The sequence below is a fragment of the Castor canadensis genome, chromosome 9, assembly GCF_047511655.1.
Source record: "Castor canadensis chromosome 9, mCasCan1.hap1v2, whole genome shotgun sequence".
Classification (NCBI taxonomy): domain Eukaryota; kingdom Metazoa; phylum Chordata; class Mammalia; order Rodentia; family Castoridae; genus Castor; species Castor canadensis.
In genome coordinates this window covers 76888989-76900858 of record NC_133394.1, presented here as the reverse complement: position 1 = coordinate 76900858, position 11870 = coordinate 76888989, and the positions used below count along the sequence as shown (strand labels likewise).

General features: G+C 39.1%; 1 protein-coding gene across 6 annotated transcripts in view; it reads left to right on the top strand.

Moving 5' to 3' along the window:
* The first annotated feature begins 5793 nt into the window (after positions 1–5793).
* Rxfp1 (relaxin family peptide receptor 1) overlaps positions 5794–11870 on the top strand; it is a 102979-nt gene continuing 96902 nt past the window's right edge. For 2 of the 6 annotated variants that reach the window (XM_074041739.1, XM_020173665.2), the window contains exon 1: positions 5798–6227. In XM_074041739.1, coding sequence (XP_073897840.1) covers positions 6179–6227 — 49 coding nt within the window. In that variant the 5' untranslated portion in view covers positions 5798–6178. Of the gene's footprint in view, positions 6228–11870 lie in introns of all 6 variants that reach the window. The other 4 variants (XM_074041744.1, XM_074041743.1, XM_074041742.1 and 1 more) reach the window with 4 other exon arrangements.

Below are 11870 nucleotides of genomic sequence, written 5' to 3'. Positions count from 1 at the left end.
GAGTAAATAACATTGAAATACATCACATCCATGTAGGAACAAGACACAATGAAACGTGCTGAAAACTGTTGAACAATATAGGGTAGGGGAGAAAGGGTGAGGAAGAATATTAGAGGGGATTATACTGATTAAAGTATAATATATTTTCAGGTAAAAATTGCAAGGCAAACCCCCACTGAACAAAGAACAGACACTTAAACAATGAAGGATATGAATGTAAAACAGGTCGAGTTAAGGGGAGGGTCATAACGGGAGGGGGAGGGTAAATAAGTGAAGAGGGCAAAGGAGGGTGAATACAGTTGATGTACTTTCTACACATGTGTGAATATGGAAAGTCGAAACCTGTGGAAGCCATTTTAAGAAGGGGAGAGGGAAAGAAGGAGAATAATGGAGGAGATGAACCAAACTGGGATACAATTTATGTACATACATATATATATATATATATATATATGGAAATGTCATAGTGAAACTCCCTGTAAACTATCATGTGCTAATAAAAACATTTATTAAAAAAAAAAAACAAAAACGCCTAATTGTGATAAATCCTGGCACTGGATGGTGGATTAACTCAGCCTCCTGAACCCAACTATTATTCCTCTTGCCTTGAAGAAAAAGCCAAAATGGCAGCATTTAAAGCAAGGGTCAGGGAGTCTAGCAGATGATAAAATGGAGACCTGCAAAGGCCTCCCTAGATTCCTTGACCATGACTGGATCCTTGATCAACAGCTAACAGAACCACAAAGCTAAAGCCTCTGCATCCAACTAGGGTTTTAAAGAATTTGTGCCACCAGAGACCCTGAGACTGAACTGAGGCTTCTCCCTCATTCTTCCTCCCCTCCCTTCTTGGAACAATTTCAACAGGTTTCATTGTTCTGTTTTCACACATGTATACAAAGTACATCAACCATAATCGCCCTCCTTCACCCGCTTCCTTTCCCTACCCCTCTCATCACTACCCACCCCTGTACAGGACCTGTTTACCCTCTTGTCCTTCATTTTTTTAAGTGTGTACTGGTTATTCACGAGATTTCACCTTGATGTTTCAGACATGCATATATAGTGCTTTAACCAGATTAACCTGCTCTGTCACTTACACTGTCTCTATGGCCCTGCTTCCCTATTATTCAAAGTTGCCAGAGCTTACTGTGTGTTATCTAAATTAATCAGTCCAACATCTGACAGTCTCCCAGAGCTTCACAGCTGGCTCTTCAGTCTAATTCATGCTGTTTTCCTATGCTAGGTCCATCCGGCTGTTTGCACAAGCCTATCCTCTGCACTCGTTTCTCTGTGATGTGAAATGTTTTTATTACTCACTTGGAATCCATGTGCTTCTGTCTTCCACATTCATTGCACATCTTTCCTTCCCTAGAAAGCTGTCCGTGGATGGCCCTACTCAGCTCTCTGTACCAGCCTCTGTCATGTCCTTTAGTGTCTCCTTTGATACATCAGTCTGTATTCATTGAGACTTGGTAAAATAGACTTTAGGCAATTCGTATATACGCATTCTACCCCCACAACTAATTTGTCAATTACTGTGAAGCAAATTACCGTATTTCATAAACTACCGTAGCAGTAATGCGACTAAAGGTCAGCCTTGTTTTACAAGTGAGGCTGCTGAAGCCCAGAACTTCCAGGGACTTCCAGAGGGAACATATCAGCAGCGAAAGCAGGACTGTGACTCCCAGTGTGCTAGTGGCACCGCTGGAATAAGCCGTTGCTACTTTTGCCATTGATTGTGCCTTCCGGCATGCGGAAGAGATCCCTGTACAAACCAGGCAGTCTTCGGTGGGGCTCTCCTGGGGGAGAGCACTGGGGTCATGAGGCTGGACAAACAGCGCTAACTTGGCGCAGGCCTGCTCCCCAGGGCGAAGAGGAAGCCGAGGCACGGGCCAGCGACCAAGGCTGCTCCTGGAGCAAAGACACCTGAAGGAGCTGCGGGAACTGCAGTGGCTGAGCGTGCGCAGTGAGGTGTGGGACAAGAGGGGTGGCGTCAGCTGCTCAAGAGAGTGATTCCAGACATAAAACGGCAAGGATGACCCTCTCTCTCTTTACATTTATGTGTTTATTGATGCATATTAATTATACAGAATAATGGGTTTCATTGTGAGATTGTCATATGTGTGTATAATAAATTTTAATCGTGCCCACTCCCATCACCCTCCCTTAACGCTCACCCCTTCCCTCGGATCCCTTTTTTTTTCTCTAAGAGCCCTCTTCCACGTTCGTGTCCTCTTTTTAAATCTAGATTCCACGTATGAGAGAAAACATGTGGGTACAGTGTTTGTCTTTCTGAGTCTAGCTTATTTCATGATGATTTCCAATTCCATCCTTTTTCCTGCAAATGACACAATTTCATTCTTCTTTATGGCTGAATAATAGCTCATTTTGTATATAGACCACATTTCCTTTATCCATTGACCAGCTGATGGACACCTTGGCTGACTCCATAGCCTGGCTATTTTGAATAGTGCTGCTATGAACATGGGTGTGCAAGTGTCTCTGTTCCTTCAGGTAGATACCCAGGAGTGGTAAAGCAGGATCACATAGCAGCTCTAGTTTTAGTTTTTTCAGGAACCTCCATAGTGATTCCACAGTGACTACACTCATTTACATTCCCACCACCCGTGATAGGGGTCCCCTGCACCCTCAAATTCTAACAACGTTTTTGGTTTTCTTTTCTTAATGATAGCCATTTTGACAAATGAGACAGAATCTCGATGTCATTTTAATTTTAATTTCCCTGATAAACAAAGATGTTGAACATTTTGTCATATAATCATTGTCCACTTGTACTTATTTTGAGAAGTATCTGTTCAGTTCATTTACCCATTTATTGTCTGGATTGCTTGTTCTTTTGGTGGTCAACATTTTTAGTTCTTTACATATTCTGGATATTAATCTCCTGTCAAGTACATAGCTGGCAAAATTTTCTCCCATTCTATAGGCTGTCTCTTCATTTTGTTGCTATACAGAAGCTTTTTTGTCTGATGCAATCCCATTTGTCAATTCTTAGCAAACAGCAAGGTTGACTGTCTTAATAAAGCACTGTATATCTTCTTTATTCTGCCATACTTGAACTAGGTGGGCATAATGTAGACAGAATGAGCATAGAGCTTGAACTGCTTCAATTAGAGTAGCTTGAGGGAACCAAATAAGACAAGATTAAAATAGTAAGCTCTGGACTAAGATTGTAGTTCAAATGGTAGAGCACCTGCCTAGCAAGCAAAAGGCCCTTAGTTCAAATCCCAGTACTGCCAATACTAATACTAACAATTTCTGTACAGAGCCTTCTCTTAACAAATACCATCAGCATTTATTATTTATTGCTTAAGATGATGGGTAGGTAGGTAATAGGTAGATAGATACATACATACATATATATACATACATACATACAACATACATATTTACATATTGTTACAAGTAATTTTTAAAAGGAAGGTTTGTTGCTATCCAGAGACCCTCACTAAGTTGTTCTTTTTTTGTTTTGTTTTGTTTGAGGAACTTGGAGCCTTGCACTTGTCAGGTTGGCACTCTACCACTTGAGCCATGCCCCTAGCCCTTTTTGCTTTCGTTATGTTTTGCTTTAGTTGTTTCGGATAGCATCTTGCTTTTGCCCAGAGTCAGCCTCAAATCATGATCCACGTATGTAGGCCTCCTATGTAGCTGAGATGACAGGCACACACCATCATGCCCAGCTTGTTTTGTTGAGCTAGGTTCTCACTAACTTTTTGCCCAGATTGGACTTGAACCACAATCCTCTTGTGTAATTGGGATTACTGGCATGTACCACCATGCCCGGCCTTCTTTCTAAGAGAAGTGAGAACCCTCTTCCGCAAGAAGAGGGTTCAAAATGAGAAAGGGTGTTAGACCTCTATTAGCCCTTGTCAGCATTAAGATAGGTAGAAAACACAGAAAATGCTCAGCCAAGCAGAGGCACTGACATCACAGATTCACTCAGGCCTATGGTTGAAGTTTATAACTGAACAACGTGGGCAGGAAGAGAAGGCTAAGAACACATACCATCTGTTTGTTTTAATGTATGTCTTCAAACTGCAAAACAAAATAATGAGAGAACACACTCTAATTCAAATTTTAAGCAAAAAGAATTCTATGTCAGTAATCTGGTCTTAAAAATTAATATGTAAGCATTATTCAAGGAAGTCTTTATTTACAAATTGCTCAACCAAGAACAATTTTGTCCCCCAAGGGACATGTGCCAATGCCTGAAAATACTCCCAATTGTCACAACCACAGAGTGCTACCTGCATCCAGTGGGTGGAGACCAGAGGCACGGCCAAATGTCCTTCAGTGCAAAGGACAGCCCTCCGAATCAAGAGTTCTCCTGCCACTATCACCTGCTGTGGATGGATGGGGCACTCTGCATCACTTTGGAGTTTCCTCACCATATGCACTTGCATAATATTCCAGATTCATGTCTTTGCCAAAAATAAAGAAAGAAGCATCCTGAGAACATAAATGGAAAAAGTTATCCTGAGCCATAGTAAAGCCTCATGTATTCTTAATAAAAATGAGAGCTGATTTTGAAATTTTATACTGATAATTTCAATAGATTAGAAATACATTGCTACAAAGTACATCCCGGCTCCTGCTCCCCTAACTGCATATGTGTGTGATAGATGCTCAGGCAAAGTGTTTCAGAGCTAACAAAATTTCATCAGAAAATGACTTCGGAAAACTCTGTGTGAATAACTTACTTTATGCTGGGACAATTTCCAAATCACATCCCTCAACTTCAATCTTGAATCTTGGGTCCCTCTCCTGATATCTCCCTTCCATGTCTCATGGTGTCCTTCCAGGAATGCTATTTCTAAAATTTTATCTCTAAAGAACTGAATAATCCATGAACTACCCACGCAAAATCTTTAAGCGTTTCAAGCATTATTTAAAATATTGAATATTGAGTGGACATTTAAATTCAGTTAACCATAAACATTTCTACCAAATGAATAGTGTCTTCATTGAATAAATTTTATTGCCACATGAATAAAGACTTGTGAAGATTCCAGTGCCAAACTTCTCTTTTCATGGAAGTAATTATACCTAGAAGGGAGAAAAGACAGTGTTAAAATAACCTTTTATGCAATATTTAGAAATGGGTTTCTCATATTGATATAAAGGTATGTAATTCTACTTATAAAATCTACAAGTAGGAGGCATTAGCCTCACAAAGAAATTCCGATGTCAATGTGCTTCCCATGTTCTAAGCGCACATTATCAAGTCACACAGTAAGAATGATACACCCTGGTCAGATGAAAATGATTCCATAGGATGTTCTTCATTTTTGCATGCTTTTCTTCTGCTGGTGGTGGTCCATATAATAAAAACCGTTATCTCATGAATACCATAGGACCTACAGCTGACCTCGGTGAGCACTCTGGTCATCACAGCTATTTTGAAGAATGTTCCTCTGAAAAATTAAGTCTCAGCCCAACAGCTACAGGCCCTAGAGAGCAGGGTTCCTACCATTCAAACCCAGGAAGGCTTTTAATTATACAGCCAAGGACATGTCACCATCTTTCCTGTAGCAAAATTCACAAATTCAAAAGAATTTTTGATTTTTTTTATTCCTTTTTGAGCCACATCCTATTGTTCAAATTCCCAAACAAAAACACATCGTAAAAGGCTGCTGTAGTTACAGTCTTAATCCCTGCCTTACAGTTGTTCCAGAAAGGCATTTTGTCATGTGTCGTGTTCTCCTTTTCCTAGCCCTGGGTCATAGGGAAAAAAATTTGGTTTTGGTTTTGTTTGGGATCCCTCTCTAGCTCAATTTCTTTCTAGTAGTAGAACTTTGATCAGGTCCGTGTTTACACACACTTTTATTTGTAGACTCTGGTCTATGGATTCTCTGTCTGAAACTTTTTCTCACTGTTCAGCTTTATCTGTGTGTGTGCGTGTCTGTGTGTGTGTCTGTATCTGCACAGAGAAGGATATTCAGACTTTGAGGGAAGGAGGGCGGGGTGAAGAAATCCTGAGAGAGAAGGGAAGAAAAGAAGAGGGAATGGAGAGAGAATGGGAGATGCTGGAGGACGGCTTCTCCTTAGCTGTTAAGATTGCAGGCAGAAATAGCACAACCGCCGGGAGCTGCACGCGACTCAGAACCAAGACCACATTTTACTCACTTTCATTAATCAGTTGCTCAGAAAGAGGGAGATGACATCTGGTCCTGTTTTCTTCTACATCTTAATGATTGGAAAATATTGTAAGTATGCTCAGCATGTGATTTTATATATCTTACTATTTTGTGAAACATTGACAAGTACAAATGTTCGTTAGATTTATGCTTTTAAGTTAAAAAATGCATTTTCCGATAAAATTGAAATCATGCTTTGGAATTATTCTTATCAGTACATTTCTGGTATTTGTACTGAAACCTGGAATATATTGTCATAGTCAATAATTAAATGTGACTAACATGCCATATAAACTGCTACTTCCTAACAACCAATTTGTATAATTGATATTATAAGTAATGCAATTATAATATTTAAAGAGTAGCAGTCCTTAAAGAAATTGTGTCCAAGGAACATGTCCACTGAAATTTCCTGGGAAAGGCTTCATGTTTGTTTAGTTTCTGTGATTTGGTGAGATGCAGTCATGTAAATCTGTTTATTTAGAAAGCTTTTTATTATTCCTTGAAAGAAAAACCAGGAAAAGCACAAAACAATTTTAAAAAAATAGATACACAAGAAGTTCCAGATATATGTTTTACTATAATGACAAATTTTGTTTTACTTATATGTGTCATGGTTTGTTTTTTTTAAATCTTGTTTTAAATTAGGTGAAAGAATCACTACTTATCAAGTCTCATTTGAATTATGACTCAAGTAGAAAGAAAATAATTTTGTTTCTTAGGTAAAGAACAATGAGAAAGGCAAGGCAAGACAGAAAGAGTCTTTGTATCTTTTATACCTTAGGATTCTGGAGATGTGAACCTCAACAAATTTAGAACTCACAAGCATGTTTATATTCTTCTATCTTAAAAGTTTGCAAGGTTTTGCTTACACTAAGACATTCTATTGAGGAATTTAAGGTAAATTTCTACTCTAAATCTCTCAACTCTGACAGCCTGTACTATACCAGTGATTCTTCTTTCTATTTCTCCTCTCTTCTTTAACACTAGTACATTCACTTAAATGGTCAAAAGTAGCAGACAGTATCAAAACCAGAGGAACGACTCAGAAGCCTCACTTTTTTCCATCTCTCATCTTGATTATGACATTCCCATTTTTTAAATGGAAGGGGAAAAAGTCAAATTGCAAACCACCACCAAAAATTGGATGTTTGTAATTATGACCCAGTGTCTGGAGTATTGGAGCTTTGGGCATTTGCAGCCAACAGACATTGTAAATCCATGGCAATGTTACCGTGCCTACTCTATTTCCATGAAATAAACAGATTGAATAAGCCAAAGGAATATTTCTAAAATAGCCTTCTGGTATGAAGAATTCAAGGGTGTACAGAAAGTGTTCAGGGCAAGTTGAGAAGTAGTTTTGGCTAATATGACACTAACGTCACTTCAGGTTAGTGAAAAATTTCCAAGTTAACATGTGCTCTCAGGTTAACTGTTAAACTAGAAAATGACGACAATGATAACACTCAAACCCTCTAACTTTTAAATTTTAAGTTCTTTTTGAATTAAGAAGAAAAATTTGATAATGCAGTGTGAATAGTTGAGAGCTCCAAATCCTCACCCTTTACTACTTTCCATAGGAGACTGGTATACAAGGGTGCGGTGCAGAGCTGGGCAAACAAGACTCCGGCCACCTGATGTTGACTGGGCATGGGAGAGCAGAGTACTGGTCAGGGGATGCTTGAGATGGCAACCGCAACCTTGGCTTAGTATAACCCACCACCCAGCCTCTGCTAAGTGAGAATTTCCTCGGCAAAGAACACCAACTACAACTGTCCCGGGGCTGTTGATTCTTGCTTTACTCTGTTGGGTTGTTTTTTGTAATTTAATCCACCCTCCTGTTACCTGGAAAACATATGAAATCATGGATGATACCTATCCTAAGAGGTACTACCATGTACTAGTTCTATGATTTTCAACAATTAATTTACCCTGTCGAGCCTTTGTTTGTATAATGACAATCAAATCCTTTGCCCTATCTACCTCTCACAGCCCCTGCATTTGGTTCTTTATTGCAAAAGATACTTTCTTGAATCTTCACAATAACTGTCATGTAGATACAATTAAGCAAGACCCAAGGACATTGGGTGCCTTGTCACAAGACTCCAGCTCCTAAATGCCAAGACTGGAATGCTTTCAGCCCATGCTTTTTCCTCTTGACCATGATCATTGTCAGTAGACAGCAAGCATAAATGGGCTTTGAAAACTACAAAGCCCTTTATAGATGTAAACAGCTATCAGTAATTTTTAAACCAAAAGTGCCCTGAATGCCAGGTATTTAATGAGCTATAGGAATAGAGGCTGAACACAGCTCCGAAGGGACAGAGAACACATTCGTGAGACAAGTACAAAAAACAAAGTATACACAAATGGGATGACATTAGGATTCAGAAAAGATTTCTTTTAAGCTTGAGAATTTTTCATTTTTAACAAATTTTTCATTTGTTAAAAATTCCTCTGTCTAGGACTGTAAAATAGGTACAGGGAAACTTTTGTGGGAAGGGGAGGGTTACAAAGAAGATTAAGGTGAGGGAATATGGTGGATAGACTTCATATACTTATAGAAAATAAAACAATGAAACCTCTTGAAATTTCTTTAGGTGGAGTGGAGGGGGTGGAGGGGAGATGATGAGGGAGATCTAACCAAAGTATAAAGTAAGCCTATTGAGAATTGTCACAACTCCCCCCCATACAACAAATATATCCTAATAAAAATTGTTTTTAAAATTCTTCTGTCCATAGTGTAGCTCATTATATTATACCCTCACTAATTTCTTAGTTTTGGTAGCACTGTAGTTATATAAGATTTTACCAGTAGAGTTGCTGGGTTAAGGGTATATAGAAACCCTCTATAATATTATTTCAAATTTTTATGAGTCTATAATTATTTCAAAATTACAAGTTTAAAAAAAACTTCCCAGAAAGCATTGTATTGTAAGTCCTTATCAGCAAGTGTTTTACTTTTACTTAAACAATATTATTAAGTAAAGTAACTATCTTATTTAATAATTTAGATAGGTAGGAAACAAATAAGGACATAGAAAATAGAGGGGCTAAAGCATAAAATTAACCCATGCTAGTATTCTTTCAGATCTGGCCCCACTGGTAAGGTCCTCGCTATGGACTGCCGTGGGTTCTTACCAGACCCTTGGGTTCTGGTACCTGCACACAGTCTAATCATTCTCTTCTCCAACTATGAAGAAGGGGAAGGGAAGAGACACCCCAGAGGCACCCACAATCTTGATGAGTACATTGAAAAAGGACAAGTCAGGCGTATTTCCCCATTTCCAAATGATGGGAGAATAAACTTGCCAATATGCAGACCAGAGAAGTATCTAGTATTCCAACTAAAATTCTTAAAGGTTGCTAATAATTTTATATTGTTGTTGCTAAGAATTAGAAATCATATTCTGAAGTTTCAACTAGAAAGAAATTTAATAAATCTATGCAAATACATCACTATCTGCATGAAGGAAACAAGTTGTTTGTGAACCAAATAGTTCTCAAGCATAATTTTGCACATCAGTGCAAACTTGCTGAACTGAAATGCCTGGGGGTGGGTATTCTAGTTAGGTTTATTTTCTGTCTGAAAAACTGTAAGCATTTAAGCCATTTGACCTCAAGCCTTATGGTTATAGGTGTGGTTGTTTTTACATTTTCTCTATATTAAGTACTTTCCATGAACCAGGAGTCGTGCTAAGCAGTTTACAGTCATCTCATTTTGTGAGATGGTGGATAGTCCCATCTTAGAAAGTAGAAAACAGAAAATGAGAAATAATAAGTAGCATTCTTGGCACTACCTTGTAGAAAATGTAGGAAAAATTTGAGTCCATATCTGTCTCATTAAAACTACTATGCCAGTAAAACATTATTTGGTTCTAATACTTTAAAATCATATCTTAAAACTAAAAGATACTTCACAGACATGCTGACCCAGCCCACTAGCTTTGAAGTAATTTAGGTATTACCCATTTTACAAATCAAGCAATAAGGAAATGTGGAGCAGCCTAAGATCTCAAGGTCAGCAATCCACATTTCCCACCACTGGGGAGTGAGGTCAAGCAAGTTGAACTCAGTGTGTATGGCTGTCTTCTTGTGCACTGGTAGACCTGCTCTGAATACATTATTGGTGTACACCAACAACTGGTGAATAAGGATGAGTACATAAGCAATTTGCATGTCCAAAATGCACTTTTGTTTACAGCACACAGCACTGCACTATATATGTAGCAAATACAAATACATACTGATTTGATTCCTATATAAGCTCAACCCTCTATCCTCCTGGATATCTCCTCCCCTTGGGGCCCCACAAGCCCAGTACTCCATTTCCTGTCTGACCTGCAGGGGTCCCATATGCCCTTCTCCTCGTCACTGCTATGGCTTCGGTCTACTCTGATCATAACATCCTAAGATACAAATTAAGATACAAAGCAAGACACAATTAAGCAAGACCCAAGGACATTCGGTGCTTTGTCACAGACTTCAGCTAATAAATGCCAAGACTGGAATGCTTTCAGCCCATGCTTTTTCCCCTTGACCATGATCATTGTCAGTAGACAGCAAGCATAAATGGGTTTTGTAGTTTTCAAAGCCCTTTATAGAGGTAAAAAGCTGTCAGTCATTTTTAAACCAAAAGTGCCCTGAGTGCCAGGTATTTTATGAGCTATAGGAATAGAGGCTGAACACAGCATCCTCCCTGCTCTGAAGGGACAGAGTAGAGAGGACACCAAGAGCCCTTTCCTTCTTTACAGATAAGCAGAGACATGTGGATACTTCAAATTTAGGTTTTATTCTTCATTGCCATATTCACTTGACATTTGTGAGTGAAGAAATAGACAATATAAAGTGAGGCCTCCTGTTATTTGTGTTAGAAGTTGTCATTTTCCTGTGAGATAACTGTATGAGATAGTCATTTGGATATCTGATTTTTTTTTGTTAAATAGACTCATTTTATAATTGTTTTAATATTACTGAATTAACTGGGGTCACCTTATTTTCCCAATCTTCTACAGTAATGAATAGTATTTGTGAAATAATCAAAGCCCTGAAAAATGCTCTGAAGAGCATTAGGCAGGGGACATAGCCGGCTTTCTCACTGCCTGCTCTCGCTACATGGAGAGCTGCCATTGGCTATTGTGCCAGCAGCTCTCTGCCTCTGTCCCCATTGTTCTTCCTCACCTCCCTCTCATCCAGCCCCAGGAACTCCAGCTTTCACTGGATGGTGTATAGAACACGGCTCTCTCCCTGGAGCCTGTTGGCAAACTCAATTCTAGATCTACCTTCAGTCAATGTGCCCAGTGGAACTCAGTGTTACCCATGTGATTAGGAACAAAATTGACTGCAAATGATCTGGTACATTCTTTTATTATTATTATTATTATTCATATGTGCATTCAATGCTTGGGTCATTTCTCCCCCCTGCCCCCACCCCCTCCGTTACCACCCACTCCGCCCCCTCCCTCTCCCCCCAACCCCCTTGATACCTGGCAGAAACTATTTTGCCCTTATCTCTAATTTTGTTGAAGAGAGAGTATAAGCAATAATAGGAAGGAACAAGGGCTTTTGCTAGTTGAGATAAGGATAGCTGTACAGGGAGTTGACTCACATTGATTTCCTGTGCATGTGTGTTACCTTCTAGGTTAACTCTTTTTGATCTAACCTTTTCTCTAGTTCCTGGTCCCCTTCTCCTATTGGCCTCAGTTGCTTTTA